Source organism: Salmo trutta, chromosome 31 (assembly GCF_901001165.1).
Source record: "Salmo trutta chromosome 31, fSalTru1.1, whole genome shotgun sequence".
Taxonomy (NCBI): domain Eukaryota; kingdom Metazoa; phylum Chordata; class Actinopteri; order Salmoniformes; family Salmonidae; genus Salmo; species Salmo trutta.
Genome location: NC_042987.1, coordinates 3,376,824 through 3,403,968, shown reverse-complemented (window position 1 = coordinate 3,403,968; position 27,145 = coordinate 3,376,824). Strand labels below are relative to the sequence as shown.

Genomic DNA, 27,145 nt, shown 5'->3' with positions numbered 1-27,145 from the left:
TAACAATTTTATTGATATTTTATTAGAAAAATACAAAGCAGTTCTCTATACAAATAAATATAGCAACGAAAAATGATATACCAATGTACAGTATGAAGGGGCCTACAGTTTGCTTGCTTCACAAGAGGCTCAACCTTTTGCAGAAAAACCGACATTTTGAATAACTTATTTATTTATACAGGCTCAAAAATTAGAATGGGTTGCGTCCATAGAGATAGACACATGGATATAACCCGTTTTAGCATGGCCATCGCCATTGAGGGATTCCACCATTTTAATGGCACAGATACAAAAATTAGTTCTCTATCTATTTCTATGGCTGTCTCACTGCGATACGCCAGCCATGTAAAAAAATAACTCATCTCCATGAATGGTTGCTAGGCAGAATGGTCCAATACATTCAGGGCTGTGTGTACATATAGAGGTCAGGCTCTCAGGTGGGTTGACATGATGTCATATTGTAATGTCACTCTCCTGTCTCTGTTCTTCAGTGTTTGCCAGCAGTCTCACACATTGTGTGTGTGTGTGTGCACGTGTGTACTTGCGCCCATTTGCACGGACGATTTGATACGCATTTGGACACATTGGCTCCAGTACAATACAGGAACGATACGTTTTAATTTGAAACGAGTCGGTGCGATTTGGTTTGATTAGGGAAACGAATTGATGCAATTCGGTTCAATGCACTTTTTTGTTGTTGCATTGAACACATTCATTTTCCATTTTTAATTAATAACTGCTGCTGATGGGAGCTCAGAAGCTGGGCCTCTCTGAGCTGGATCTGTCTGAGATGACTTCTCTAAGCTGAGTGGCCCTCAGTGTGTGTGTGTGTGTGTGTGTGTGTGTGTGTGTAGGCACCCGAGTTGAGCCATAGAGCAGACTGAGAATCTACCACCCCACTATCAGATTAGGAGTGGGGAAATGTATGCTTTTTCTCCCACCACTTTTTCTCTGACATCACCATCGCCCACTGATTAACTTGTCATTTTTGCAGATTAAACATGTTTCGAGCTAGTACTATGTCAATATTTATCTTTAGAAATTAGCATGGCATTTAGCCAATTAATATAATGCAGCTTTGGATTTTACCCCGTCTCAAAGGGGAATGGTTCAGACCGTTTGGAGTTCTATGGAGAGCTTCTCCCACTTTAACAAATGAATGAACGCAACCATGCGCAGCTGGCAAAACTTATTGCTGTCCTTAACGAACATACCCTGTTCATGTTGAAGTGACCAAATACACTGACTGTTTAAAGCAAAACTACCAAAACTACTTCTTATAGTGAACCTGAACAATCTAAATGAAATCTGAATGATTGAAAACCCAAAACTCAACAGTTGGATGTGAGTTGCATCCATTCCGGTAGGCTACACAACTCGAGTTAAAAAAAACACTTTCTACAGCTCATTTGGTAACAATGACCCAAATTACATTTGTTGTCACTCAACTAATAAAGCCTATGATTTGACATTGTGAAAGCCATTACAAGCATCTGAATGCAGATGTACGAATAGCCCATTAGAACAACTAGAACAACCTCTTGTTGGCGCGAGCAGCTGTCTCCAGCACTGTACGCACAGTTGCTATCTCACACTCATACGCAGTTACGTCATTAAAGTTTGATAGGCTACTGAACTGAAGGAGGACGCATCAGTGGGTTTTTTCCCGGAATAACACTATATAAAGTAAAAAAACGGTTAAATGTCAATTTGGAACCTTTTAAATGGGTTTTCTGACCGATGCATACGTAATTTGGATCAGTTTGGGCTCCCGCCCACCGATAAACTTGATGCTCTCGCATCTTAAACATTTGAACATGACCTGATGTGTATTGGTGAGGTGTTACATTCCTAATGTTTAGGTCTCCTAGAACGCCCAGTCCTCTCGCCTCCCATCTGAATGAGTAGTCGCCAGTTTTTAGGTCACACTGGGTTTGTTCCCCCTCTCTGGTCTCTGGCACCACAAGCTGACTAGACCATGCCTTCGCTGAACCACTGAGTCTTTGACATGTGTTCGTTTTGTTGAAGTTGATATTGTTTACGTTTTGAGAGCGTCCAGGGCCAGAGCGATGATGCGCGGCATGCTACGGTAGAAGGACTCATTCTCCAGACCCACCAGGCTGTAGAAAGTCAGAGGTCGACCCCCAACCACCGCCCTGACCCGAGCCTCGTACAGACCCCGATCGTTCTTAGAGCTCAGGTCCACCAGCAACTGAGGAGGAGGTGAAGAAAGAGAGTGCGAGAGATAGGGACGTTGGTCAACAACACAGGACATGATGACACCGTTATTCAGTGACAGTAACACATTACTTGAATAGAGAAAAAGTGATGGAACAAGTCTGATTGGTTTGAGTTGACTTGTCTGACATAACAGGCACAATCCCTATATCCACATAATTATATCCCTTATAAATAGACCTTGTAAATATTCCTGTGCAGAGAATAACTCACCTCCTGGAAGTTCATGTGGAGGTTCTTGGTGGGGATGCCCAGGATCCACTTGTATGTGTCTCTGATACCACTCACTTGCTGGGTGGACTCTGCTACTCCTGGACAAGCTGTCAAACACCCACAACCTATTATTATGTTGCTAATATCCAATACTGATAATGTTAACATATACAGACGCTATGAGTGGGGCTAGGGGTTTCTCCTGACCACGTGACCTGACCAGGAAAAACTCCAAGCCTTATGTTTAGTCTATCTAGGGCCCAGAGTGTTTCCTAGTCATGTCACATGGCCAGAAAAATGTAAAACAAAATCAGGGTCGTAATAATGTGACACTGTTGATTACAGAGCTGTTCCATCTTACCATCACAGACACATACAGTACAGACATACAGTACTAGCTGTGACACGTACCTTTAACCCCAGGGATCTGCCTTTTGCGGAGACTCCTGCGTCTCCGGTGGTCGAGGGATAGCTGGAGGGAAGGAGAACCAGGAAGTAGAGTCTGTCTGGAGTCAAAGGTCGTTGCTATGGGAGACATGGTGCTGCCGATGGTGGACAGAGACGGGAACAGGCGCTGTAAGGTTGTCTGTTCGGTCACAGCTTCGTTAAGCCAATCTGTAGTCTCTATTGAACTGACTGGTGTTGGATCAGAAAATGTGTCCTCTTCAAAAGATGTTACACTAATTTCTGCATCTTCTGTCGCCATTTCATTCTGTGTCCCAAATTTCCGGATTTCACTGATGAGGGCTGTGAGCGACTCTGACCCCTGAAGGGGGAATGAGGTGGGCGACTCTTCAGTGGGAACAGCATGAATGTTGGGAGAGTTTTCCTGGAGGAGGGCTGTATTCAGGTGCAGGATTGGAGGAGCAGGTCTGGAGTCCAGTTTGGAGTGTAAGGCTGAGATGATGGTCTGGTACTTCCCCTCTAGCTGATGCAGAGAAGGGTCCTCTGCCTGGAAATGACATCATAAAGAGGGTATAGTAAAGCACAGACTAACAATAACGTACAGCAACAGTATAGCATAGTACACCAGTAAAGCAAACAGTAGTGTTGATATAGCTACTGAATATAAAGTAAGAGTACAACACAGTCTCATAAGCCAGTGGTCAACATGGGAGAGGATCATAAAGATAGTTCCCAAGATAGACAAAGTGACTGAAAATTACCTTTACAAAGTGTTGAAGAGTTGAGTTCACTATGGCCTACCTGGAGGAAAAGACTCTCTTCTTGGCTTAGGGGTTTGGAGCCGTCTGTCTGTCCGTGTGTCTGTGTGTCCAACTCCACAGCGATGCCCCTGAGGTAGTTCTCCCAGTCAGCCACCAGGGGGCCTACCTTCTGGAACAACCCAGGACCAGTTTCCTCTGACCCTGACCGGACAGCACCCCATACCTGTTCTTTAATAAATAATACCCCTGTTACACACATACAATGGCCATGTGACACACATGAATAATATAATACATGTATGAATATATAATACATACATGAATATATAATACATACATACTATAATATAATACAATACATACATACTATTAATAAATAGCATTACTACCTAAAGAAACAAGCAAAGGTAGGCTGTGTGGGTAAGATTGTGTTTTTGGACATGGTTTTGAGGAGGAATGGGGTTGTTGTGGGGATAGCTGGGGTGTAGGGGCTGTGATGTGGAGTAGTAGGGTGTGTGGAGGTAGGGGATAAGATGAATGTAGGTGATTAACAGAATGGAGAGTAGGAGGGGGCTAGAAAGGGTACAGTAGTGGGCTGCATGTGTTGTACCTGTTTCCTGTGGGATCTCCCTCCTCTCCCTCTCCTTGGCGGTGAAGGCTGTACTGTAGATGTGTTCCACCAGTTGAGGCAGGGTCTGGGTGAAGAAGGTCAGGTCTACCTTGTCTCTGATATAGTCCTCTGCTCTCTGGAGCAAGTCCAGCAGGGTCTGCAGGAATGAACGCAACTCTGAAGAGAGAAATCAAGGATGCATTATATAAAGACCAGAGAGAGACATGATTAATCTGAGTAATATGCAGAGGATTAGCGCATTACAAGATCCAATATCCATCTCCACTACAACAATAGTATCACCATTATTGCTTTATACAATAGTCTTCAAACTGTTGAAATCCCTTCAAATCCCAGGCAAACTGGCAACCCACCATCATACGTTAGCAAAAAATTAAAAATCTCACATCTTGTTTTATCAGGGGAATGATAATGGCAAGAAGAAGCAACATTTACAAATTAATAGATTTGGTAGATAGTTCCTTATTTTGATATCCCAACATTACAATTGAAAGAGGAAGAGTAAACTCTAACATAGCCTATTAGCTAGAAAGGTAACTCTAAATTGTATCGCTAAGAGCGGCTGTTTACACAAAGGTTAGCCACAGGGTTGGGGTCAACTCCATTTAAATTCCAGTCAATTAAGGATGTATACTGAAATTCAAATTATTTTCAAAGCTTTTCAGCACTTGCTGCACTGGTAGCCTATTTGCGGGTGCTTTTCAAAGTCTTATGTCAGAAACTATTTTCTACATTGTAGAATAATAGTGAAGACATCAAAACTATGAAATAACACATATGGAATCATGTAGTAACCAAAAAATAGTTAAATTAAAATACATTTTATATTTGAGGTTCTTCAAAGTAGCCACCCTTTGCCTTGATGGCAGCTTTGCACACTCTTGGCATTCTCTCAACTAGCTTCATGGAGGTAGTCACTTTGAATGCATTTCAAATAACAGGTGTGTCTTGTTAAAAGTTACATTTGTGGAATTTCTTTCCTTCTTAATGTGTTTGAGCCAGTCAGTTGTGTTGTGACAAGGTAGGGGTGGTATACAGAAAATAGCCCTATTTGGTAAAATACCCCTATTTGGTAAAATACCAAGTCCATATATTATGGCAAGAACAGCTCACATAGGCAAATAGAAATGACAGTCCATCATTACTTTAAGACATGAAGGTCAGTCAATGCGGAACATTTCAAGAACTTTGAAAGTTTCTTCAAGTGCAGTCTCAAAAACCATCAAGCGCTATGATGAAACTGGCTCTCATGAGGACTACCACAGGAAAGGAAGACCCAGAGTTACCTCTGCTGCAGAGGATAAGTTCATTAGAGTTACCAGCCTCAGAAATTGCAGCCCAAATAAATGCTTCAAAGAGTTCAAGTAACAGGCACATCTCAACATCAACTGTTCAGAAGAGACCGCTGCAAAGAAACCACTACTAAAGGACACCAATAAGGAGGAGACTTGCTTGGGTCAAGAAACACGAGCAATGGACTTTAAACCGGTGGAAATCTGTCCTTTGGTCTGATGAGTCCAAATTTGAGATTTTTTGTTCCAACCTGCCACATCTTTGTGAGACGCAGAGTAGGTGACCAGATGATCTCCGCATGTGTGGTTCCCACCATGAAGCATGGAGGAGGAGGTGTGATGGTTTGGAGGTGCTTTGCTGGTGACACTGTCAGTGATTTATTTAGAATTCAAGGCACACTTAACCAGCATGGCTATCACAGCATTCTGCAGCGATACGTCATCCCATCTGGTTTGCGCTTAGTGGGACTATCATTTGTTTTTCAACAGGACAATGACCCAACACACCTCCAGGCTGTGTAAGGGCTATTAGACCAAGAAGGAGAGTGATGGTGCTGCATCAGATGACCTGGCCTCCACAATCACCCGACCACAAACCAATTTGAGATGGTTTGTGATGAGTTTGACCGCAGAGTAAAGAAAAAGCAGCCAACATGTGCTCAGCATATGTGGGAACTCCTTCAAGACTGTTGGAAAAGCATTCCAGGTGAAGCTGGTTGAGAGAATGCCTAGTGTGCAAAGGGTGGCTACTTTGAAGAATCTCAAATTTAAACACTTTGGTTACTACATGATTCCATATGTGTTATTTCATAGTTTTGATGTCTTCACTATTATTCTACAATGTTGAAATTAGTAAAAATAAAGAAAAACCCTTGAATGAGTAGGTGTGTCCAAACTTGACTGGTACTGTACATACAGTGCATTCGGAAAGTATTCAGACTCGTTTCCCTTTTCCACATTTTGTTACGTTACAGCCTAATTCTAAAATTGATTTAAAAAAAAACTAAAATACCCACAATACTCCATGATGACAAAGCAAAAACAGGTTTTGCTATTGAGCTCAGGTGCATCCTGTTCCCATTCATCATCCTTGAGAAGTTTCTACAACTTGTTTGGAGTCCAAATTCAATTGATTGGATATGATTGGAAAGGCACACACCTGTCTATATAAGGTCCCACAATTGGACAGTGCATGTCAGAGCAAAAACCAAGCAAAAACCAAGCCTTGAGTTTGAAGGAATTTTCCGTAGAGATCGAAGGACAGAATTGTATTGAGGCACAGATCTGGGGAAAGGTACCAAAAAATGTCTGCAGCATTGAAGGTCCGCAAGAACACAGTGGCCTCCATCATTCTTCAATGGAAGAAGTTTGGCACCACCAAGACTCTTCTTAGAGCTGTCCACCCGGCCAAACTCAGCAATCGGGGGAGAAGGGCCTTGGTCAGGGAGGTGACCAAGAACCCGATTCTCACTGACAAAGCTCCAATGTTCCTCTGTGGGGATGGAAGAACCTTCCAGAAGGACAACCATCTCCGCAGCACTCCACCAATCAGGCCTCTATGGTAGAGTGGCCAGACTCTCTACCATAGTCAAGGGGTCTGAATACTTTCCGAATGCACTGTATACACACAATACCGTGCAAAAGTTTTAGGCAGGTGTGAAAAAATGCTGTAAAGTAAGAATGCTTTCAAAAATAGACATGTTCATAGATTATATTTATCAATGAACTAAATGCAAAATGAGTGAACAGAAGAAAAATCTAAATAAAATCCATATTTTGTGACCACGGTTGGCCTTCAAAACAGCATCAATTCTTGTAGGTAAACTTGCACAAAGTCAGGGATTTTGTAGGCATATAGTCAGGTGTATGATTAAACAATTACACCAAACAGGTGCTACTGATCAATTCAATATGTAGGTTGAAACACAAATCATTAACTGAAACAGAAACAGCTGTGTAGGAGGAATACAACTGGGTGAGGAACAGCCAAACTCCGCTACCAAAGTGAGGTTGCTGAAGACGGTGTATGACTTTTGACAGTAAACTATGGCAAGACTGAGCAAGACAAGGTAGTTATACTGCATTAGCAAGGTCTCTTCCAGGCAGACATTTCAAGGCAGACAGGGGTTTCCAGATGTGCTGTCCAAGCTCTTTTGAAGAAGCACAAAGAAACGGGCAACGTTGAGGACTGTAGACTCAGTGTTCGGCCAAGGAAACTTACTGCAGCAGATGAAAGACACATCATGCTTACTTCCCTTCGCAATCGGAAGATGTCCAGCAGTGTCATCAGCCCAGTGGGACCCTGGTACACCCATCTACTGTCCTGAGAAGCCTGGTCAGAAGTGGCCTTCATGGAAGACTTGCGGCCAAATAGCCATACCTCTGACGTGGAAACAAGGCCAAGCGACTCAAATATGCACGAAAACACAGGAACTGGGGTGCAGAAAAATGGCAGCAGGTGCTCAAAATGTGAAATTTTTGGCTGTAGCAGAAGGCAGTTTGTTCACCGAAGGGCTGGAAAGCGGAACACAAATGAGTGTCTGCAGGCAACAGTGAAGCATGGTGGAGGTTCTTTGCAAGTTTGGGGCTGCATTTCTGCAAATGGAGTTGGAGATTTGGTCAGAATTAAGAAATGATCATCAATTCAATGCTGAGAAGTACAGGCAGATACTTATCCATCATGCAATACCATCAGGGAGGCATCTGATTGGCCCCAAATGTATTCTGCAGCATGACAACGACTCCAAACATACAGCGAAAGTCATTAAGAACTATCTTCAGCGTAAAGAACAACAAAGAGTGCTGGAAGTGATGGTTTGGCCCCCACAGAGCCCTGATCTCAACATCATCGAGTCTGTCTGGGATTACATGAAAAGAGAGAAGCACCTGAGGCTGCCTAAATCCACAGAATAACTGTGGTCAGTTCTCCAAGATGTTTGGGCCAACTTACCTGCCGAGTTCCTTCAAAAACTGTACCTAGAAGAATTGAAGCTGTTTTGAAGGCAAAGGGTGGTCACACCAAATATTGATTTGATATAGATGTTTCTTCTCTTCACTCACTTTACATGTAGTTTTTTTGATAAATATAATATATTTTTGAAAGCATTTTTACTTCACAGCATTTTTTCACACCTGCCTAAAACTTTTACTCAGTACTGTATATATACATACACATACATTGACACAGATCCCCAGTTGAATAACCCTGCAATATAGGGGTTGGTTCATTTTTAATGCACTAAACATAGGGCAGTTGAGAGTTCATGGTCCTCATGCTCACTTCACAGCAACGTCACAAGTCAAACACTTACGGCACTTCTTGAAGCGGCTGCGACATTTCTCCTCTACGAGGCGGTTGCAGGCGGCGGCCCCCTGGCTGGGGGGGCAGGTGTGGGCGTAGAAGCGACACAGAGAGACGAACTCCGACCTCTGCTGCTCCTCCGACAGCTCCGATGTCTTCAGCAGCTCAGGACACGTCGGCTCCCGACTCCCAAAGGACTCTGGGTAAACCAGGGAGTGAATGTTAGAATGCTGGTACAGTACTGTATCATGATTCACATCAGGATACGTAATATGTTTTAAATGTTTCACTTCAAAAGCTTTAGAACCAATCATTTAAATGCATGGCAAAGCATAGCGGCTTCAAAAAATGATGGTGCTTCAAAAAAAAAAGAGTTACTCTGTATCTCAGCGAGTATCCAATCGGAGAAGGCGCTGACCCGTGTGTAGACCCCAGGTTTGCCCTTTTCCCCACAGCCGTCTCCCCAGGACGTGATGCCGTGCAGCTGGAAGCGACCTGACATACGGTCCTGGTAAATCAGAGGGCCTCCAGAATCCCCCTACAGGACACAGACAGTATTACAGCTATGAAGTACTCTGCTATTAACTCATAAATATGCCATTCAGCAGGTACTTTTATCCAAAGCAACTTAAGGCGTCCGCATGCTTCCCAGACGAAACAGTTCGGAAGAGTTTGTGCATATATTATGATGACATTTTGTGATGTTTTTGTTCGTTTTGGACTATTCCGGATGCCTGAGCACACAAAATGTATTTTTGGAGGCAAGCCGGAGACAGTAGCCGAAGTCTACGCCCCTTCGTCAGTGATTGGTCAACAGTAGGAATTCTTCAATAAGTCGTTGTTGTCATTCAACGAGAGACGCCTCGTTTTCATGCAAAAATGTTATTTTGCACCAAACATCTTAGTTAGATGTAAAATTGCACAACACAGATCTCATCAGTAAACATGAATGATAGATTTCTTAGATAATACACTTCCCCAAAATAGTCAGACTTTAAGGGAGTATGCGAGCACACTCGTTTGGTTCACATAGCCGAGTTCCATTAGGTGCCAGCCGAACTGAAGCATGCTGACACCTTAACAGTCATGCATGCGGTGCATACATTTTTTACGTATGGGTGGTCCCGGGAATCGAACCCACTATCCTGTCATTGTAAGCGCTATGTTCTCTACCAACTGAACACAAGAGGACCTCCAATGTTAGGAAGGGGCCTGGGAATGACATTATCTTAATCTCAGTCCATTGATATGGCAGTACCACCCACCTGGCAGGAGTCGATGCCCCCAGAGAGGTATCCGGCACACAGCATTGTGTTGGTGACCAGCTCCTTGCCCAGGGAGCTCTTACAGGTGCTCTGGGGCAGCAGAGGAACCTTAGCCTCCATCACCACGTCAGCTGAAGGACCATCTGAGGTGATAGACAGGAAGTAGTTTAATGAGTACATCTCATACTGTGTGTGATGGCTTCAAACAAAGTTCCCTTTAGTCACTTCCTTAAGTCAATGCATTTGCTTTTCTATACAAATGAGGTCTATAACCCTATGCATGTAAATAACCTGGCCCAAATAAGTTACTTGAGAAACAGAACACTTTGTAAGACTGTATGATATATACAGTTGTATTGTAGCTCACATTTACTTATCCAGAGGGACTTACAGTTAGTGCATTCATCTTAAGATAGCGCCACACGTCTTTGGTGAATGAATCATATATTAATGATGGGTAAAATACCTTCGTAGAGGGAGCCCCAGCCGGCCACCAGACAGGGGCTGCCAGTAGGCGGTTCCAGACCTGATGGCAGACACACAGGGGTCACACGGTCCGACAGGACCACCGGAGACGTCAGCTCCACCAGCGCTATGTCGTTGTTAAACGTCTTGGGGTTGAACTGCACAGAGAGGGAGGGAGGGAGGGTTGATTAAGTTGATTGACTAACGTGTTTGACTGATTCAGCAGTTAATTGACTCATTCAATTGCATTGCTCTAGGCGGGAACATGTGATCTTCAGAGGACAGACTGTGCTACAACACTCAAACTGTAGTGTAGACGCAGCTCTGAAGGCAGGATGCACAGTAAGAAAACGCGTATGAGAAACACACCTTGGGATGGGAGATGATGCGGTTGACCTTGAGCACCTGCTCGTCAGGGTCGGTCTTGGTGATATCAAACTCTCCCACCACGGCCGTCCAGTAGCTATCACTGCGACTGCTACAGTAGAGAAACACACACAGACAGAGAGAGAGAGAGAGAGAGAGAGAGAGAGAGAGAGAGAGAGAGAGAGAGATAAGGTCAATTATGCTGAACTTTTTACTCTGAGGGAAAACATTCAGAGAGACAAAATTAGAAGAGAAGTGTCACACACTCTCCGTTTAACAACCAGTACCAAACAACCAGTACAAAAGGACCCACACTTACACACTTACCCAGCGAAGCAGTGAGCGGCGGTCACCACCCAGGAGCTGTCCACCAGCACCCCTCCACACATCAGCCCTCCGTCCAGCTGCAGGTTGACCAGCCAGGGCCAGCTGCCAGGGGAGGCCGGGGAACCCCCCACAATACGGGAGCGGGGCTGGGTCACATTCTGCACCGCAGACAGCCTCTGGCCACACACTGCTGCTGGGAAAGAGAGGGGGGAGAGTCAGGGGGGGGTTCCGAAGAGTTCCACATTTTCAATCAGCAGAAAGTAATACAGAACTCAGGTTCATATTCATTAGGCACCAAACCGAAGAAAACCCACTGAAAAAAAGATATACTACTACTGGAACTTGTCCAATAAGAAACACTTATTTTTCATTTTACATTGCAAAACGTTTTGCTACGGTGTGCCCTAATGAATACAACCCACTATAGTGCAAATTGTGTGTGTTGCTCACCCACCCTGTGTGCGTGTCTGTGTGGCAGGCTCCAGGTTCTGCATGGTGTTCAGGAGGCTACACTGGAGCACGCGGGCACTGCAGCTCTCGCCCATGATCCTCACACAAGCCTCCTTCTCTGTTTCGCCTGGCGGGCACCGCCGCCGGTAGTATCCACATGCCTGGCTCAGCGCCCAGCTCCGCTCGCCCTCCTCCGGAACTTTCTGAGCCTTGGTAATGACGTCACAGCTGGGCTCAGCCAATGTGCCGTCCAGAGAGGCTGTAAAGAGGAAGAGGAAGTAGAGATGAGGCCACGATTATAACCACAATGATTAAATGGCACCATGTATGAACACTTATTCTCATCTTCTGTGATTGTTATGAACTTCTTTAACTCCATCAAACGTTCTGTATCCACTTACACAAAATCAGTACAAGACATTAAAACACTTAAGACCTAGCCTCATGTCACATGGGTGATGAGAAGAGAGATAAAAGCTATGGATGTTTCCTTACAGCAAGGTCCGGTGCGCTGTCCGCAGTCCTGAAAGAGACAGGGTACACAGTCTCTACAGACTGCCTCGGCCTGACTCCGCTCCGACGTTGCCAGCTCCAGAGCCGACAGAGCACTGGTCAACGCCGCCTCCAGAACCACAGTACCCCGGTCCGATAGAGCTACAGAGAGAGAGAGAGAGAGAGAGAGAGAGAGAGAGAGAGAGAGATGGAGACAAAAGAAGAGAGATGGAGCAAGAAAGGGATCTGTAAGCTGGGTAAACTTGAAGAACAGTACGACCAACAGCAAACGGTCAGTGCTGAAATGAACAGTAGAAAGTCAGCAATGTGACTCTCAGCACTAGGACACATAAATGCACATCTTTAGACTATTCAGAACAGTTGAGACTGCATTTACATGGTCTTATACTGTTAGGGCATTATGACAGGTTTGCATTTAATTCAGACAACGTTCAGGCAAGTTTGCATGGCACTCTCGGAGGAGACATAATTATAAGACGCACATTCGGAGGACATCCACATGACTGACACATTCCTTGAGTGTGGGAAAGTCGGAGTAGTTGACCGCACTCTGTGTTTGTGTGTGTGCTTGTAAGAGCGAGTACAGTGTGCGTTTATGTGTGTGTGTGTGTGTCACTGTGCGGAGCCCCATTTTTCTCATGATGCTCTTTTGAGCCCTTTGGCAGCGCGTTAGTGGAGCGAGCTCACGCACAAACACGCTGGTGAGGGCCGTGCGGACGCACTTCAATTGTGCCGCCCGCCCTCGCGCCCCTCCTCTGTGCGCGCCACATCACAGGGCAGGCCGCTAGCTAACAACGACAATGCTGATTAGAAGACTTAATTAGATGGCAGAGACGGCCCGAAGCATGGAGGAAAGGGGACACGGGCTGGCAGGACAGGGGCGGCAGATACCCTGCACTCTTGGAACCCTTGCAGTGAACAGGATTAGAGAAGCCTGCTTTCGACAAACTGTTTTATCTATCCTATGCTTATTCTGCTATCAAATGCTTACTGATCCTGGTAATTGTGACGCTTGTGCTTTCCAATGCCGCACGGCTCCAGTGTCTGACCACCCATACGTGAAATGTATGCACACATGACTAAGTCACTTTGGATAAACGTGTCTGCTAAATGGCATATGTTATTTATTATTTTAAGACACCGACACCAAACGACTTACTACTGTCACTAACGTGTTATACAGCAGTGTCTGTTCACTGTGTGAACCCAGTTTACTAATCTGTATCGGTTAGGCTTTTGACCTCAGATCATTGCTGCATAGGTCTATAGTTTACCGTGCCTTCACAGGACAGAGAGAATTTCTGATCAAAACACAAAATAGAATAGATCACCCTCGCACGACCAAGAAAATCTTGCTTTATTTCATGTGGCAAGCTCAAGATCAGATAGATAAAAGCGAGCTCCTCTGAACTGTGGTGACACCAACTTGTGGCAACAGTAGACTTGGATACTGCAGCAGACTCAATGTGTAGTGTGAATGGCAAAACCAAGCATCATTAAAGTGAAAAAGTCATCACTACCACTAATGCTAGTCTCCCACAGCATATGCGTATACAGTACATGTACTCTCTACACCAGTGTTTCCCAAAATCGGTCCAGCTGATTGAAATGATCAAAGCTTGATGATTAGTTGATTACTTGAGTCAGCTGTGTAGTGCTAGGGCAAAAACCAAAACGGGCACCCAGGAGGGACCCTAGGACCAAGTTTGAGAAACCCTTCTCTATATCATCCACACTAGGTGGCATGTTGTTCAGTGAATAGCCAAGAAATTGACATGAGAAACTTAACCCTCGCAGTGTGCAAAGGCATGGCACGAAGAGACACTGTTTAAATGACACGCAGACCAGGCCTTTTACCTTTCAGAGCACTCTGAGGCATCCTGTACACCTCTCTCCCGGCTGGAGCTCCAAGGCAGCAATCCATCGCCATCAGCAGCAGTGACACCAGCAACATGCCGTCAGATCATCAGATCACCACTCAGCGGTGGAGGAAAAAAATCACAACAAAAAAACTAACAAAAACGCAGAAGAAGAAATGGGCTAGTAGTAGTAGTAGTAGTAGTAGTAAAAGTCTCTGTCCAGCAGCACCAGCTATTGTCTTGAGTCTTGTCTCTGTCGTGGCTGTCTCTCTGAATTCACCCACACACACTCTGCTGCCGCGGGGCATCTGTCTGCAAGTTTCCTTAGAGGAACAATAGGAAGGAGTAGAGTGGTCTGCGGTATATATAGAGTCCCTCGGGAAACACCAGAGAGGTGGAGGAGGGGCGAGAGTGAGGGAGGGGGAGGGAGGAGAGATGCTCCCATGGCCAATGCACAAACAGCTGAATTCATTAAAACTGTGACAGCAAATCGAGTGCAACTTGCCAAGGCTGGAAATTACAAAGAGGTTTGGTTCTGTGAAAAGGGGGGAGAGGGAGGCAGGAGGGAGGCAGGAGGGAGGGGGTGGAGTGATGGGGGGTGTTTGAATTCATTAACATTGGAGGGAGAGAGTTAGTTGTGGAGCTATGGCTGTGTGAGAGAGTTAATGTTGTGAAAGGGCTGAGCAAAGCGGGGTATCAGTGACAGAGAGATAGGGAAGACAGGGAGACGGGGAGATGAGAGGAAGAAAGAGAGAGAGAGAGAACATGGGCAGAGAGATGAGAGAAAGAGAGAGGGGGAGGGACAGAGCAGAGGACAGAGAGATGGGGGAGGGACAGTGAGAAGAGAGAGGAGCGTCTGCCATTCTCCCTGCCCGTCAAAGAGGGCATTGTGCTCGATGTCTCTCAGAGGATGCCCACTTCAAAGCCGTCCCCCGGGAATCACTCGGACACCGCCCCCATTGATCACTTACAGCCCTTTATCCCCCCCATTAAAATATTGTCAGTTCACATCACTTTTGTCTTTCTCAGATGAACTCACCAATCGTTATATAAAGATACATTATAAGAATGGTGGGCATCATAAGTTGTCTTATAGTAGCAAACCAGTAGGTTTCAATTGAAAAAGTTTCAATCTTGGTAACTTTTTGCTGCATGTCTATGCATTGCAGCTCTAGCATGAGTAGCCAAAACAGCATTAATTGTTATCGGTATGTAATTAATGTAATTAAGACCAGATTTAAATCAAACCAAATCTTGTACTTTATCTTTGTTGTTAACATAACTACTCCCTGTGTATACACACACACACACACACACACACACACACACACACGTCTTATTCTAAAAACTAGTAGGCCAATATCTGTGAGGGCAGATTACGGATATTTTTACTGTACTGTGAATCGTTCTGCTATTTTATTTGGGAACAGGAAAAGGTGTATGCATCTTCATTTTTAATGCAATGTGGGTTTGAATTGAACCCCAACTTCAGGGCAAAATGTGGAACATAAGTTGCCTGTATTGGGGGGTAGCATATGTAGACTTGTGTGTTCCACTGTAGTGCGAAGCTGTTACGAACCACAAAGGGGAATGGATATGTGGAAAAAGGAAGAATAACGTCTCGTTTGGCCAGACTGACTTAATTCGTACTAGACAAAATGTTTGCACCTGTTATTTTCTAGAGGAACTAACGCATATTGTAACAGAAGGACCATGGGCTTTTCCTGCGCAGGTCACATGGCCAGGAAAGACTCCTAACCCAATCTATAAGGTTTAACAAATAAGTCAAATAAAGGTCAAGAGTAGAACACAGACCTTGATTCTAAACAAAGTGACTTCCAAGTTGGAACTTAGTGTTAAGTTTTAATTTTCCTCTGAAAATCACAAGTTGTTCAGACACCCATCACCCAGTTCCTTGAGACTTCTTTAGAACCGACAGCAAAATGTGACACTAACGGCAACCACAGAAGACCATACCACCGACACAGACACAATGTTCTGTACGCCCATACACAGACTGTTAGTGGAGAGAACGTGGTCTATGGTCACACACTAGCTAGACACCCACATAAAACGAGGTCTAGATACAAAGCACCAGTAAGCCAAAAGAGGGACGCAAATTGGAGTCATCTTTAAGCCAAGTGAGCGGCTGAACGATGAAACGCAGCGCGGCTCCTACAGTAGCAGGACAGCATCAAAGGGTGCCGCTGCAACCCTCCCCACAGGCCAATGCTGACGGCAGGGTTCACACTGCCAACAACATACACTACATGACCAAAACCCTTCCCTTTATCCACATTGTTACGTTACAGCCTTATTCTAATATGGATAAAATGTATTTTCTTCCTCATCGATCTAAACACAATACCCCATAACGACAAAGCGAAAACAGGTTTTTCGAAATGTTAGCAATTGAATTTGGTTAGAATATAACTTCGAGACAGGATTGTGTCGAGGCACAGATCTGCAGACAAGAACCAAAAATGTCTGCAGCATTGAAGGTTCAAGAACACAGTGGCCTCTCCATCATTCTTAAAATGGAAGAAGTTTGGAACCACCAAGACTCTTCCTAGAGCTGGCCGCCTGGCCAAACTGAGCAATCGGGGGAGAAGGGCCTTGGTCAGGGAGGTGACCAAAAACACAATGGTCACTCTGACAGAACTCCAGAGTTCCTCTGTGGAGATGGGAGAAACTTCCAGAAGGACAACCATCTCTGCAACCCTCCACCAATCAGGCCTTTATAGTACAGAGGCCAGACGGAAGTCACTCCTCAGTAAAAAGGCACATGACAGCCAGCTTGGAGTTTGCCAATAGGCACCTAAAGGACTCAGAACACGAGAAACAAGATTCTCTGGTCTTATTAAACCAACATTGAACTCTTTGGCCTGAATGCCAAGCGTCACATCTGGAGGAAACTTGGCACCATCCCTACAGTGAAGCATGGTGGTGGCAGCATCATGCTGTGGGGATGTTTTTCTGCAGCAAGGACTGGGAGACTAGTCAGGATCGAGGGAAAGATAAACGGCGCAAAGTACAGAGAGATCATTGATAAAAATCTTCTCCAGAGCACTCAGGACCTCAGACTGGGGCGACGGTTCACCTTCCAACAGGACCACGACCCTAAGCACACAGCCAAGACAACGCAGGAGTGGCTTCGGGACAAGTCTCTGAATGTCCTTGAGTGGCCCAGTCAGAGCCCGGACTTGAACCCGATCAAACATCTCTGAAGACCTGCCAGAGCGTGAGAGGATCTGCAGAGAAGAATGGGAGAAACTCCACAAATACATATGTGCAAAGCTTGCAGCGTCATACCCAAGAAGACCCGAGCCTGTAATCGCTGCCAAAGGTGCTTCAACAAAGTACTGAGTAAAGGGTCTGAAAACTTATATAAATGTGATATTTCAGTCTTATTTGTCATTTTGTAACGTAAACAAAATATGGAAAATGTCAAGGGGTCTGAATATTTTCCAAATGAACCGTATGTGGACACCTGCTCATCGAACATCTAATTCCAAAATCATGGGCATTAATATGGAGTTGGTTCCCCTTTGTTTCTATAACAGCCTCCACTCTTCTGGGAAGGCGTTCCACAAGATGTTGGAACTTGCTTCCAATTCAGCCACAAGAGCATTAGTGAGGTCGGCACTGATGTTGGGCAATTAGGTCTGGCTCGCAGTCGGCGTTCCAATTCATCCCAAAGGTGTTCAATGCGGATACCGTCAGGGCTCTGTGTAGGCCAGTCAAGTTCTTCCACACCGATCTCGACAAACCATTTCTGTATGGACCTCCATTTGTGCACGGAGCATTGTCATGATGAAGGGAAGGGCCTTCCCCAAACTGTTGCCACAACGTTGGAAGCACAGAATCCTCTAGAATGTCATTGTATGCTGTAGCATTAAGATTTCCCTTCACTGGAACTAAGGGGCCTAGCCCGAACCATGAAAAACAGCCCCAGACCATTATTCCTTATACACCAAACTTTACAGTTGGCACTATTTAATCGGGCAGGTAGCATTCTCCTGGCATCCGCCAACCCCAGATTCGTCCGTCAGACTGCCAGATGGCGAAGAGTGATTCATCACACCAGAGAATACGTTTCCACTGCTCCAGTCCAATGGCGGCAAGTTTTACACTACTCCAGCCGATGTTTGGCATTGCGCATGGTGATCTTAGGCTTGTGTGTGGCTGCTTGGCCATAGAAACCCATTTCATGAAGCTCCTGACGAACAGTTCTTGTGCTGATGTTGCTTCCAGAGGCAGTTTGGAACTTGGTAGTGAGTGTTGCAACAGAGGACAGGTGATTTTTATGCGCTACCAGCTTCAGCGGTCCTGTTCTGTGAGCTTGTGTGGCCTACCACTTCGCGGCTGAGCCATTGTTGCTCCTAGACTTTCCCACTTGACAATAACAGCCCTTACAGTTGACCGGGGCAGCTCTAGCAGGGCAGACATTTGACAAACGGACTTGTTGGAAAGGTGGCATCCTATGACGGTGCCACGTTGAAAGTCATTGAGCTTTTCAGTGAGGCCATTCTACTGCCAATGTTTGTCTATGGAGATTGCATGGCAGTGTGGTCGATTTTACACCTGTCAGCAACAGGTGTATCCGAAATAGACTGTATATACACATTTGTGGATTTCGTTATGTGTGAAGTGTGTGTGACTGTGTGTATGAGTGGCTGTGCCGCAGTTTGAGTGAGTGGCCGACTTTGGCAACATCAGAGGGCTGTGCTTTGAAGTTGCGGCATAACAGAGAGAATGGGTGTGTGAGAGAGACACACATTGGGGGGTGGAAAGAGAAACAGGAGGAAAAAAGGAGAGACAGTAAGTAAGTGTAAGAGGGGAAAGCGCTAATTTCCGCTCTCTGAGTACTTTGTGTGTGTGTGTGTGTGTGTGTGTAGTGATTGGAGGGGAAATCGAAACAGTTACATATTGCAATATTATTTTGGACGATATTATGACTGATCAAAACTCATTCTCTCTCATCTCCCTCTCTGCAGCAGACATATAGTGAGCAATATGTTTGGAACATCAAATCGCAATATCAAATAGAATAGTGAGAATCGCTATAAATATAGTATTGGCACCTAAGTATCGTGATAAATCAAATCAAACGATATTGGTCACATACACGTGTTAAGCAGATGTTATTGCGGGAGTAGCGAGATGCTTGTTTCTATCTAACAATTTCCCAACATACACAAATCTAACATCGTGTCGTGAGGTCCCTGCTAATTAGCAGTCCTGGTATGGTGTGAGTCTGTGTTGCTTCTAAGTTTGTAGTGTTGTGTTGGTAGTGCGTATGTGTGTTGTCGTGTCCCAGCCCCCTCCATGTACCCGCGCGGCACAATGGCCCCGAGATCTGTAAGCCAGCTCAGGCAGAGCGGGATGGCATGGGACAAACGGTCGGCACGCTTTCATCCTATCCCTACATCCCCCTTTGATGTCCTTTGATTAATCTGGCCTCCGCTCACTCGCTCCTCCCATCCCTCCCCCTCAGCTAGCTAGAGTGGGCATACTGTACTGTAGCCTTCTCCTCCTCTTCCCCCCCTTTCTTTTTGCCAGTCTATCGCTCAGTATTACACCTCTTTTACCAGTGTCAGTGGCACTGACCACACAGAGCTAGACCAGCAAGCAAGGTTGAAGAAGGGAGAGGTCAGCAGTCTTAGAAGGGAAAGTGAGAGATACTAAATGGAAAATGAGAGGACAGCTAGACAAACAAGTGGTTTTCAGGCATCTCACCTCTCTCGCCTCTTCTTGCTGTGACAGCACACCCGCTGCTCTAGACCTGAAATACATCAGAGAACATTAAATCAAGCCAAAGCCATACGCTTAAAATTTAAAAACACACAAATCCATAGAAAGCTTAACTTGAAAGTGCATTAATGTACTGTTAAATCATGGCATGACTGACATCGTATGGAGAGGTTTTGGAGGCGCACTTACCAGAGCCATCTCCTCTAGCCGGCCACTTCAGCAGTCTCAATCAAGGGTTACATCTCACTGCCACAAGAAGTGCATTGCAGAAGCCTAAACAGGATTTGCTTTTGCCAGTTCATATCTCCATTGAGACAAGAAACCCAGTGTTTGGAGAATTGGGTTTGGTGGTTCCTGCCCTAGGGGTCAGCGGAGGTTACACATGGTGCTGACATAACACACAAGCCCTACAAAGACACTACAGTTGGCAAGGGTCTAATAATGGTCATAACCTTTCTGCTAAACAACGCATGCTGGATTTTGGAAAAAAGACCAACAACGTGAATGAGTTCGTAAGTGGCGTGAGAAAGGCACGGTTTTGTAAAGGCTGTCAACGGGGACATTTGAGATCTCTCTATAAGAATTACTTTGAGACCCTAGGGTGAGGACAAAGTGTGTGTGTGGAAAGGGCGTTGGGTACTGAAACTCCTCGCTGGGGGGGGGGGCTGCATAAAGTTGGTTACATAAAGAAAGCGCACAACGCTCTACACACAATCACGCCACAACGAGAACCCTTAACAACAATCGTGTTGAATAACACCCAGGTATTGTGTGTGGTTATGAAACCATTTTCTCCCATTGTCTCAGGCAGAAAACAATTGAAAACTAGGTCAGCGGGGTACGCAGGGCTGGGCAGGGGAGAGAAGAGAAGGGGTTCCCAACATGGCAGCACAGACAGACCTAAAAACACACACTTCAGCCCCCAGACAATAACTCAAGCAAAAGCATCTGGTCTGTGTAGGGCTGGAGCTGGTCTTTCATTCTTGAACATTTAGTAGAACGCTTAAACTTAAGCGGAAAATGTTTCCATTTGAATAATCACAGATTTAGATGGGGGACAGGATACAACTGAAAAGATCAGCAACATTTCCTAAACTACATAGCAGTATGCTGATGAAAGTTGTTTGCTTATTCAAGTGATTTGTGATAATGAAGTTCAGTTCAAAATCTGAAAACATAGCTTTTAATATTTGTTATTAGCAAATAAAATGACAAAAATCGGCACATTTAACAGGAAATACATTCTCTCTTTATCCCAATTTTTTTAAAGACAAATTAGAAACAACCTTTTACATCTCCTTTTTATAAACAGGGGAAAGGATAGTGCCTTAAACAAAAGATTCCTAGTCCAGGCCACAAACCCATGGAATAAATCTCAAAAGTGTCTTACTCTCCTTGTCTCCTCCCTTTCAGTTGTTTAAAGGCAGTGCAGACTGAGGGAAGGAGACAAGGCGTGGAAGCCCCTTCAGACCATTGAGCAGCCTATGTCTTGATAAAACAGTGCATGCCCGTCTCAGGCTACAGTGGTCAGTGTCTCTGGTTGTTGAGGCTCTTGGCCTTGGAGATCATCTGTAGGGGGGTCTGCCTGCGCTCGGCCCCGGAGCCTGCCATGGCCCCTTCCCCCTCCTGCTCCCCCAGAGGGTCCATGTCCTGAGTGGACATAGACGTGGTTGCTGACATCATCCTGCGGATGTTACCCACCTGACCGAGACAGGAGAGACAGAGACCATATTATACACATATTTTCCTCAGATTACACAGACCCACAAAGAATTCGAAAAACAAACCCAATTTTGATGAACTTCCATATCTATTGGGTGAAACACCAGTGTACAATCACAGCAGCAAGATTTGTGACCTGTTGCCACAAGAAAAGGGCAACCATTGTAAATACAACCAATATTTATTTTCCCTTTTGTATTTGAACTATTTTCACATAGTTACAACACTGTATATAGACATAATAACATAACATTTGTGATTTTTATTTTATTTTTAAATCTATTTCACTTGCTTTGGCAATGTAAACATGTTTCCCATGCCAATAAAGCCCCTTAAATTGAAATTGAAAGAGAGAGGATGAAGGACAGAAAAGTGACAGGGAGACAACACTAAAAAGCATGCACCAAAGAGCACACTTGAAAATGGAGCACTTATTCTTTCTTACCACCCACCTCAACCCTCTCTGAATGTTTCCCTCATCTTTCTTACCACCCACCTCAAACCTCTCTGAATGTTTCCCTCATCTTTCTTACCACCCACCTCAAACCTCTCTGAATGTTTCCCTCATCTTTCTTACCACCCACCTCAACCCTCTCTGAATGTTTCCCTCATCTTTCTTACCACCCACCTCAACCCTCTCTGAATGTTTCCCTCATCTTTCTTACCACCCACCTCAACCCTCTCTGAATGTTTCCCTCACCTCGGTCTCAATGTGCTGCAGAGCTTTGAGGTGGCTCTCTCTGCAATGGCTCACCCTGCCCACCTCCTGCTCTACGGACGCAGAGATGCTTTCACAGTCACTACACCTGTGGACACGCATACAATAGAAAGATCAGCAGAATCTATATGTGGACAGAGAAACAGGCATAAAACATACAGTAGAAAAGCAGGACTAATGATACAATGATTAATGATTCATCAGATACAGACAATGACATTCTAACATGACTTTTGTTGGGAAAAAAAAGACACATAACCGGGTCTATAATCTCAAACATTAATATGCATAACTGTTCTATACGTAGACCCCCCACCCCCCTCACCACTGTGCCAGTATGCTGGCGATGCGGCCCATGTCCTGGGAGCGGATGTCCCGGCCGATGCAGGCGTCCACCTCCAGTTGCTGCCTGCACTGGTCCAGCTTCCCCCGGATCACGTCAGCATACACAGCCTCTATCACCAAGTCCTCTAGCTCACGCACACTGCCCACCTCCAGGTCCTTCAGCAGCACTGAGTACGGGATCACCTGCAGTCACCATAATAATGAACAGAAGTGTGTGAGGGTGATGCTGCACATTACACATTTGCAAACTGGTGCTGGACCAATAATGAATAGGAAGAAAGCCTACTGCTCTCGGTTTCTTTGATCAAACTGACTGCACCACAATACACAAACAATATTTAGGGCTGCTTCGGGTCTGTTGCAGTAGACAGTCCTGTACGGACCTGCATGTTTGCAGCCAGGTTGACAATGGTCAGATGCCTTAGTTTGTTCTTCTGGGTCTCAGTCAAGGGGGGAAGAGTATCCTTGAATGCTGAAAGGACAAATAGGACCAAAAATAATTGTATTTTCCTACTAGCATAGATTTAGCTGATAACTAATTATTGAGGGACGATGTACTTGCTACAACTGTGAATTGTAGCACCCCTTTAGTAATAAAAAAAAGCAAATATAAAAAAAAAAAGATAAAATATTGAATTTGGCCTTTACTACTATAGCCCATAGAAATGGCAAAAATGACTGTCAACTAGCTTAATAAGGATCTGCTCCTTTTTTCAATACCCAAATCTAACTGCCTGTAGCTCAGGACCTGAAGCGAGGATATGCATATTCTTGGTACCATTTGAAAGGAAACACTGAAGTTTGTGGAAATGTGAAATTAATGTAGGAGAATATAATACATGAGATCTGGTAAAAGATAATACAAAGAAAAAAAACATGTGTTTTTTGTGTTTGTTTTGTACCATCATCTTTGAAATGCAAGATATCTGTATCAAGACTGCCCAAATGTGCCTAATTGGCACCGATCCTGTAGAGGTTAAACTGATGGATTTTGATGGGGATTTTTTAAATAATGTTACTTAGATTGAAGCAATAGACTTAAAGATGCACTATGCAGAAATCGCTCTGCCATTTCCTGCTTGCTAAAATTCTAATAGTTCGCATCATTTCAGTTTATGCGGTAAAACAAGCAAGTATAGTGTAGAGCAGGGGTCTTCAGCAGGTTGATCGCGAGCTACCAGTAGCTCGTAGGTTCACATACGAGTAAATCTCTAAACAATTCTGAATGTACATGCAATTTGACAAGTATTAGATACCGCAAGCTCCAAGATACTATCTAATCAATGCAACATTGACATTATCCCACCCCTGGTTAGCCACTATTGGCTCAAAAAGCCAAACCTAACACAATATCTGCCAATTAACTTCCAGCAATATTGCCCGTCTGTCTGTGTGGTGCATGCGTTTTTCTATCACTCCGTGTGTAGCCAGTTGATGCAATAACCATCTTGTGGGTTGACAGAAATACTTTCCCCAAAATCTTCTCAATTAAATGGTAACTGAGAAGGCTTACCTGGCAGAAGTATATAATGAATAAGTATGTCATTTGTATCTATTATTTGTTACTGCAAACTTTGCTGTGAAATGAGCAACAGCAGTACAGAACCATCACTAGACACCCACATTTGATGGCATATTCCTTGCTTGCTAGATGCATAATTAAAGGGCCAGATGCACAACTAAAGGGGAATTACACAACAAAATGTTTTCTACCAGACCTAATAAAAAATATTTAAAAAACATGTACTCAGAACATCCAATTTTGTTGTTTCTCTATGAACAATTGTGATTGAGACTGAAAAACAAAAAATCTAAAACCAGGATTTTTTTTACTGAGAAAACAACCTGGTATAATATATTCCAGAAAATATTGTGCACTCCTTTCTATTGTACACTAAGGACCTGGGGAAGAGTCGCAGGGAGAGAAGATTGTGTCTATTTGAAAGCTAGAAAAAAAATGAGTAGCTCAAAAATGAGCAGCTTAAAAATGTAGCTCTCATGCTAGAAAAGGTTGGAGACCTCTGGTGTAGATAATAATTGTACCATCTAAACGGCTGTGAAATATTTTTCATAAGCAAAAATATTTCATTTTAAGCTGTTTTAAGCTGGCACACAAAACAGAAATTAAAAAGATGCAAAAACCAAACTTATGAACAGGAAGCATAGAAATAGCTCACATTATACAGATCTACCTCTTCTTTGACTTGATTTCAATGAGAATAACAGATCTATAGACTATTCAAAACATTTCTAAGTGAATTTGGTCAGTCGGCCAAAAAGTCACATATTGCAGCTTTAAGGATTTTAAGATGAATGCGCTATCTAATTGTTATTCCCTCTGGATAAGTGTCTGCTAAATTGACTAAAATGTAAAAATGTAAATCAACACGTGGATACTATAGTACCATTACCGTGTAACATGAATAACACAAACAGAAAAAAGCATGAAAGAATCAACTACCTTTATAATCATGGTATGTGCCATAGGCAAACATGTTGAGCAGTTGACTGTAGCCTTCATTGGGACCTTTTGACATCTACAAAGGGAGGGCAGTGAGTTAGGAAAAATTGACAACATTGTACGCAATCGCATACCTTGAAAACAGTGACATCTAGTGGTGGGGTTAGCCATTACATTTGAGTGAAAAATGAATGCACTCCACATTCATACACAAGTCACTCCACTTTAGAGGAAAATAAATGCTGGTTAGCTAGCTAAGTTACCTCTTGAATGCAGGGAAGTCCTAGGAATTCTCCGAAGAGATATACCCCCGGAGCTTCCAGTAATTGTTTTATGAGGGCAATCAAAGCGGGTCCTTTAGTAGTTTTGGCCAGCAACATGAACTGCTCGAGCTGGTTGCTGTGTTTCGGCTCTCCAGCCATCTGAGGAAAAACTGAGAGGAGCTAGCCAGAGCTAGCTAGCTAACGTTAGCGATGTAATTTTAGCTGGCTAGCAACCTGGCTTATATTATAAACCACAGCAAGGCAATAAAGTTGACTAGCAAGTTTATTTTGCCCACAGGCAGTTACCGAAGTTTGCTACTGTAAGTACTCACATCGTTTTTGTTTATCTTGTCAATAAATATTTTTTCGAGCTGCTTGACTTAATGCCAACTTGTTTTCAGGAGAAAGATGTGGGGGGCGTGTCTAGGCAAATGACACGCTTTTACAGGATACATTAAAGGGATATTTAATCAACATTACAGAATGTTGTGTTGGTTTCCTTACTCAGTAAGCAGTCTATGGTCATCGGGAAGTGTGCAATTTACTCCTCAGCCTGAAGTGTCGCACTTGCACCGTTGGCCGAACAACTGGGTCATGCCTACAATGTGGTGCCTTTTGGACCTCATAACTTTTTTGAGGAAAAGTATATATTTTTTTTGTATTCTATCAGAAAAAGGACATTATTGACTTTCAGAAGAACATATTGGTCAAGTTCAGGCACTTAAATCAGGGCCGGTCCTAGCCTTTTGGGGGCCCTAAGCACCTCGCAGGCAAAACATTTTTGTGGTCCCCCTCTTGATGGTGGAGAGTTTTTAAGTACATTTCCTGCAATTCTACACATTTTGCCATGAGGCTTAGAGAAAATGTTGCAGTTTTAAAGCCGTTTTCTGCAAATCTACACACTTTGCCATGGGTGGAGAGAAAATATAGCAATTTTCTAACACATTTCATGGAATTCTACTCATATTGCCATGGGGCAGAGATATATATATACACTACCGTTCAAAAGTTTGGGGTGACTTGAAAATGTCCTTGTTTTTGAAAGAAACAAAAAAAAAATAACATTTTTTTGTCCATTAAAATAACATGAAATTGATCCGAAATACAGTGTAGACATTGTTAATGTTGTAAATGACTATTGTAGCTGGAAATGGGAAATGATTTATGGAATATCTACATACACGTACAGAGGCCCATTATCAGCAACCATCCCTCCTGTGCACCAATGGCACATTGTGTTAGCTAATCCAAGTTTATCATTTTAAAAGGCTAATTAATCATTAGAAAACCCTTTTGCAATTATATTAGCACAGCTGAAAACTGTTGTCCTGCTTAACGAAGCCATACAACTGGCCTTCTTTAGACTAGTTGAGTATCTGGAGCATCAGCATTTGTGGGTTTCGATTACAGGCTCAAAATGGCTAGAAACAAAGAACTTTCTTCTGAAACTCGTCAGTCTATTCTTGTTCTGAGAAATGAAGGCTATTCCATGCGAGAAATTGCCAAGAAACTGAAGATCTCGTAAACGCTGTGTACTACTCCCTTCACAGAACAGCGCAAACTGTCTCGAACCAGAATAGAAAGAGGAGTGGGAGGTCCTGGTGCACAACTGAGCAAGAGGACAAGTACATTAGACATTAGTCTAGTTTGAGAAACAGACCCCAATTAGTCGACTGGTGGATTGTTTGGTCGTTAGGCTGTTGGTCGACCAAGATTGTTTTAGTCAAGCAGTTACAAATATATATACAGTACCAGTCAAAACTCATTCAATTTGTTTTTACTATTTTCTACATTGT

The 27,145-nt window shown here is 44.0% G+C and overlaps 2 protein-coding genes across 5 annotated transcripts; both read right to left on the bottom strand.

Annotated features, from left to right (window-relative positions):
• Positions 1–49: 49 nt before the first annotated feature.
• On the bottom strand, positions 50–14,255 carry prss56 (serine protease 56). The gene is made up of 14 exons (XM_029724884.1): positions 14,085–14,255; positions 12,210–12,368; positions 11,719–11,973; positions 11,265–11,454; positions 10,941–11,049; positions 10,573–10,729; positions 10,107–10,249; positions 9,220–9,379; positions 8,852–9,040; positions 4,228–4,404; positions 3,658–3,845; positions 2,863–3,403; positions 2,452–2,558; positions 50–2,212 (listed from the first exon to the last, which is right to left on the bottom strand). The coding sequence occupies exons 1-14, from the start codon at positions 14,179–14,181 to the stop codon at positions 2,039–2,041; spliced, it is 2,646 nt and encodes an 881-aa protein (XP_029580744.1). The 5' UTR covers positions 14,182–14,255; the 3' UTR covers positions 50–2,038.
• Positions 14,256–21,000: 6,745 nt separating this feature from the next.
• On the bottom strand, positions 21,001–25,778 carry LOC115169350 (COP9 signalosome complex subunit 7b). Of its 4 annotated transcripts, none has more exons than XM_029724881.1 (7): positions 25,682–25,778; positions 25,350–25,519; positions 25,087–25,162; positions 23,009–23,097; positions 22,606–22,808; positions 22,263–22,368; positions 21,001–21,541 (listed from the first exon to the last, which is right to left on the bottom strand). In XM_029724881.1, exons 2-7 carry the CDS (start codon positions 25,506–25,508, stop codon positions 21,368–21,370), a joined length of 807 nt encoding a protein of 268 aa, XP_029580741.1. In that variant the 5' UTR covers positions 25,509–25,519; positions 25,682–25,778; the 3' UTR covers positions 21,001–21,367. The 4 variants fall into 4 exon arrangements, with proteins under 4 accessions (XP_029580741.1, XP_029580740.1, XP_029580743.1 ...); XM_029724880.1 differs by having other exon boundaries at positions 25,350–25,539; positions 25,682–25,777; XM_029724883.1 differs by having other exon boundaries at positions 25,350–25,529; positions 25,682–25,766.
• Positions 25,779–27,145: the final 1,367 nt, after the last annotated feature.

Excerpts from the sequence above, each read along its gene's own strand:
- LOC115169350 (XM_029724881.1), bottom strand. The coding sequence starts at position 25,508 with ATGGCTGGAGAGCCGAAACACAGCAACCAGCTCGAGCAGTTCATGTTG. Across the intron at positions 22,809-23,008 it reads ACCTGGCTGCAAACATGCAG|GTGATCCCGTACTCAGTGCT; the intron begins GTCCGTACAGGA and ends TGGTGACTGCAG. Across the intron at positions 21,542-22,262 it reads TGCAGCACATTGAGACCGAG|GTGGGTAACATCCGCAGGAT; the intron begins GTGAGGGAAACA and ends TGTCTCGGTCAG.
- prss56 (XM_029724884.1), bottom strand. The coding sequence starts at position 14,181 with ATGTTGCTGGTGTCACTGCTGCTGATGGCGATGGATTGCTGCCTTGGA. Across the intron at positions 10,730-10,940 it reads GCATCATCTCCCATCCCAAG|TTCAACCCCAAGACGTTTAA; the intron begins GTGTGTTTCTCA and ends CTCTCTGTGCAG. Across the intron at positions 3,846-4,227 it reads GGAGATCCCACAGGAAACAG|AACAGGTATGGGGTGCTGTC; the intron begins GTACAACACATG and ends TATTTATTAAAG.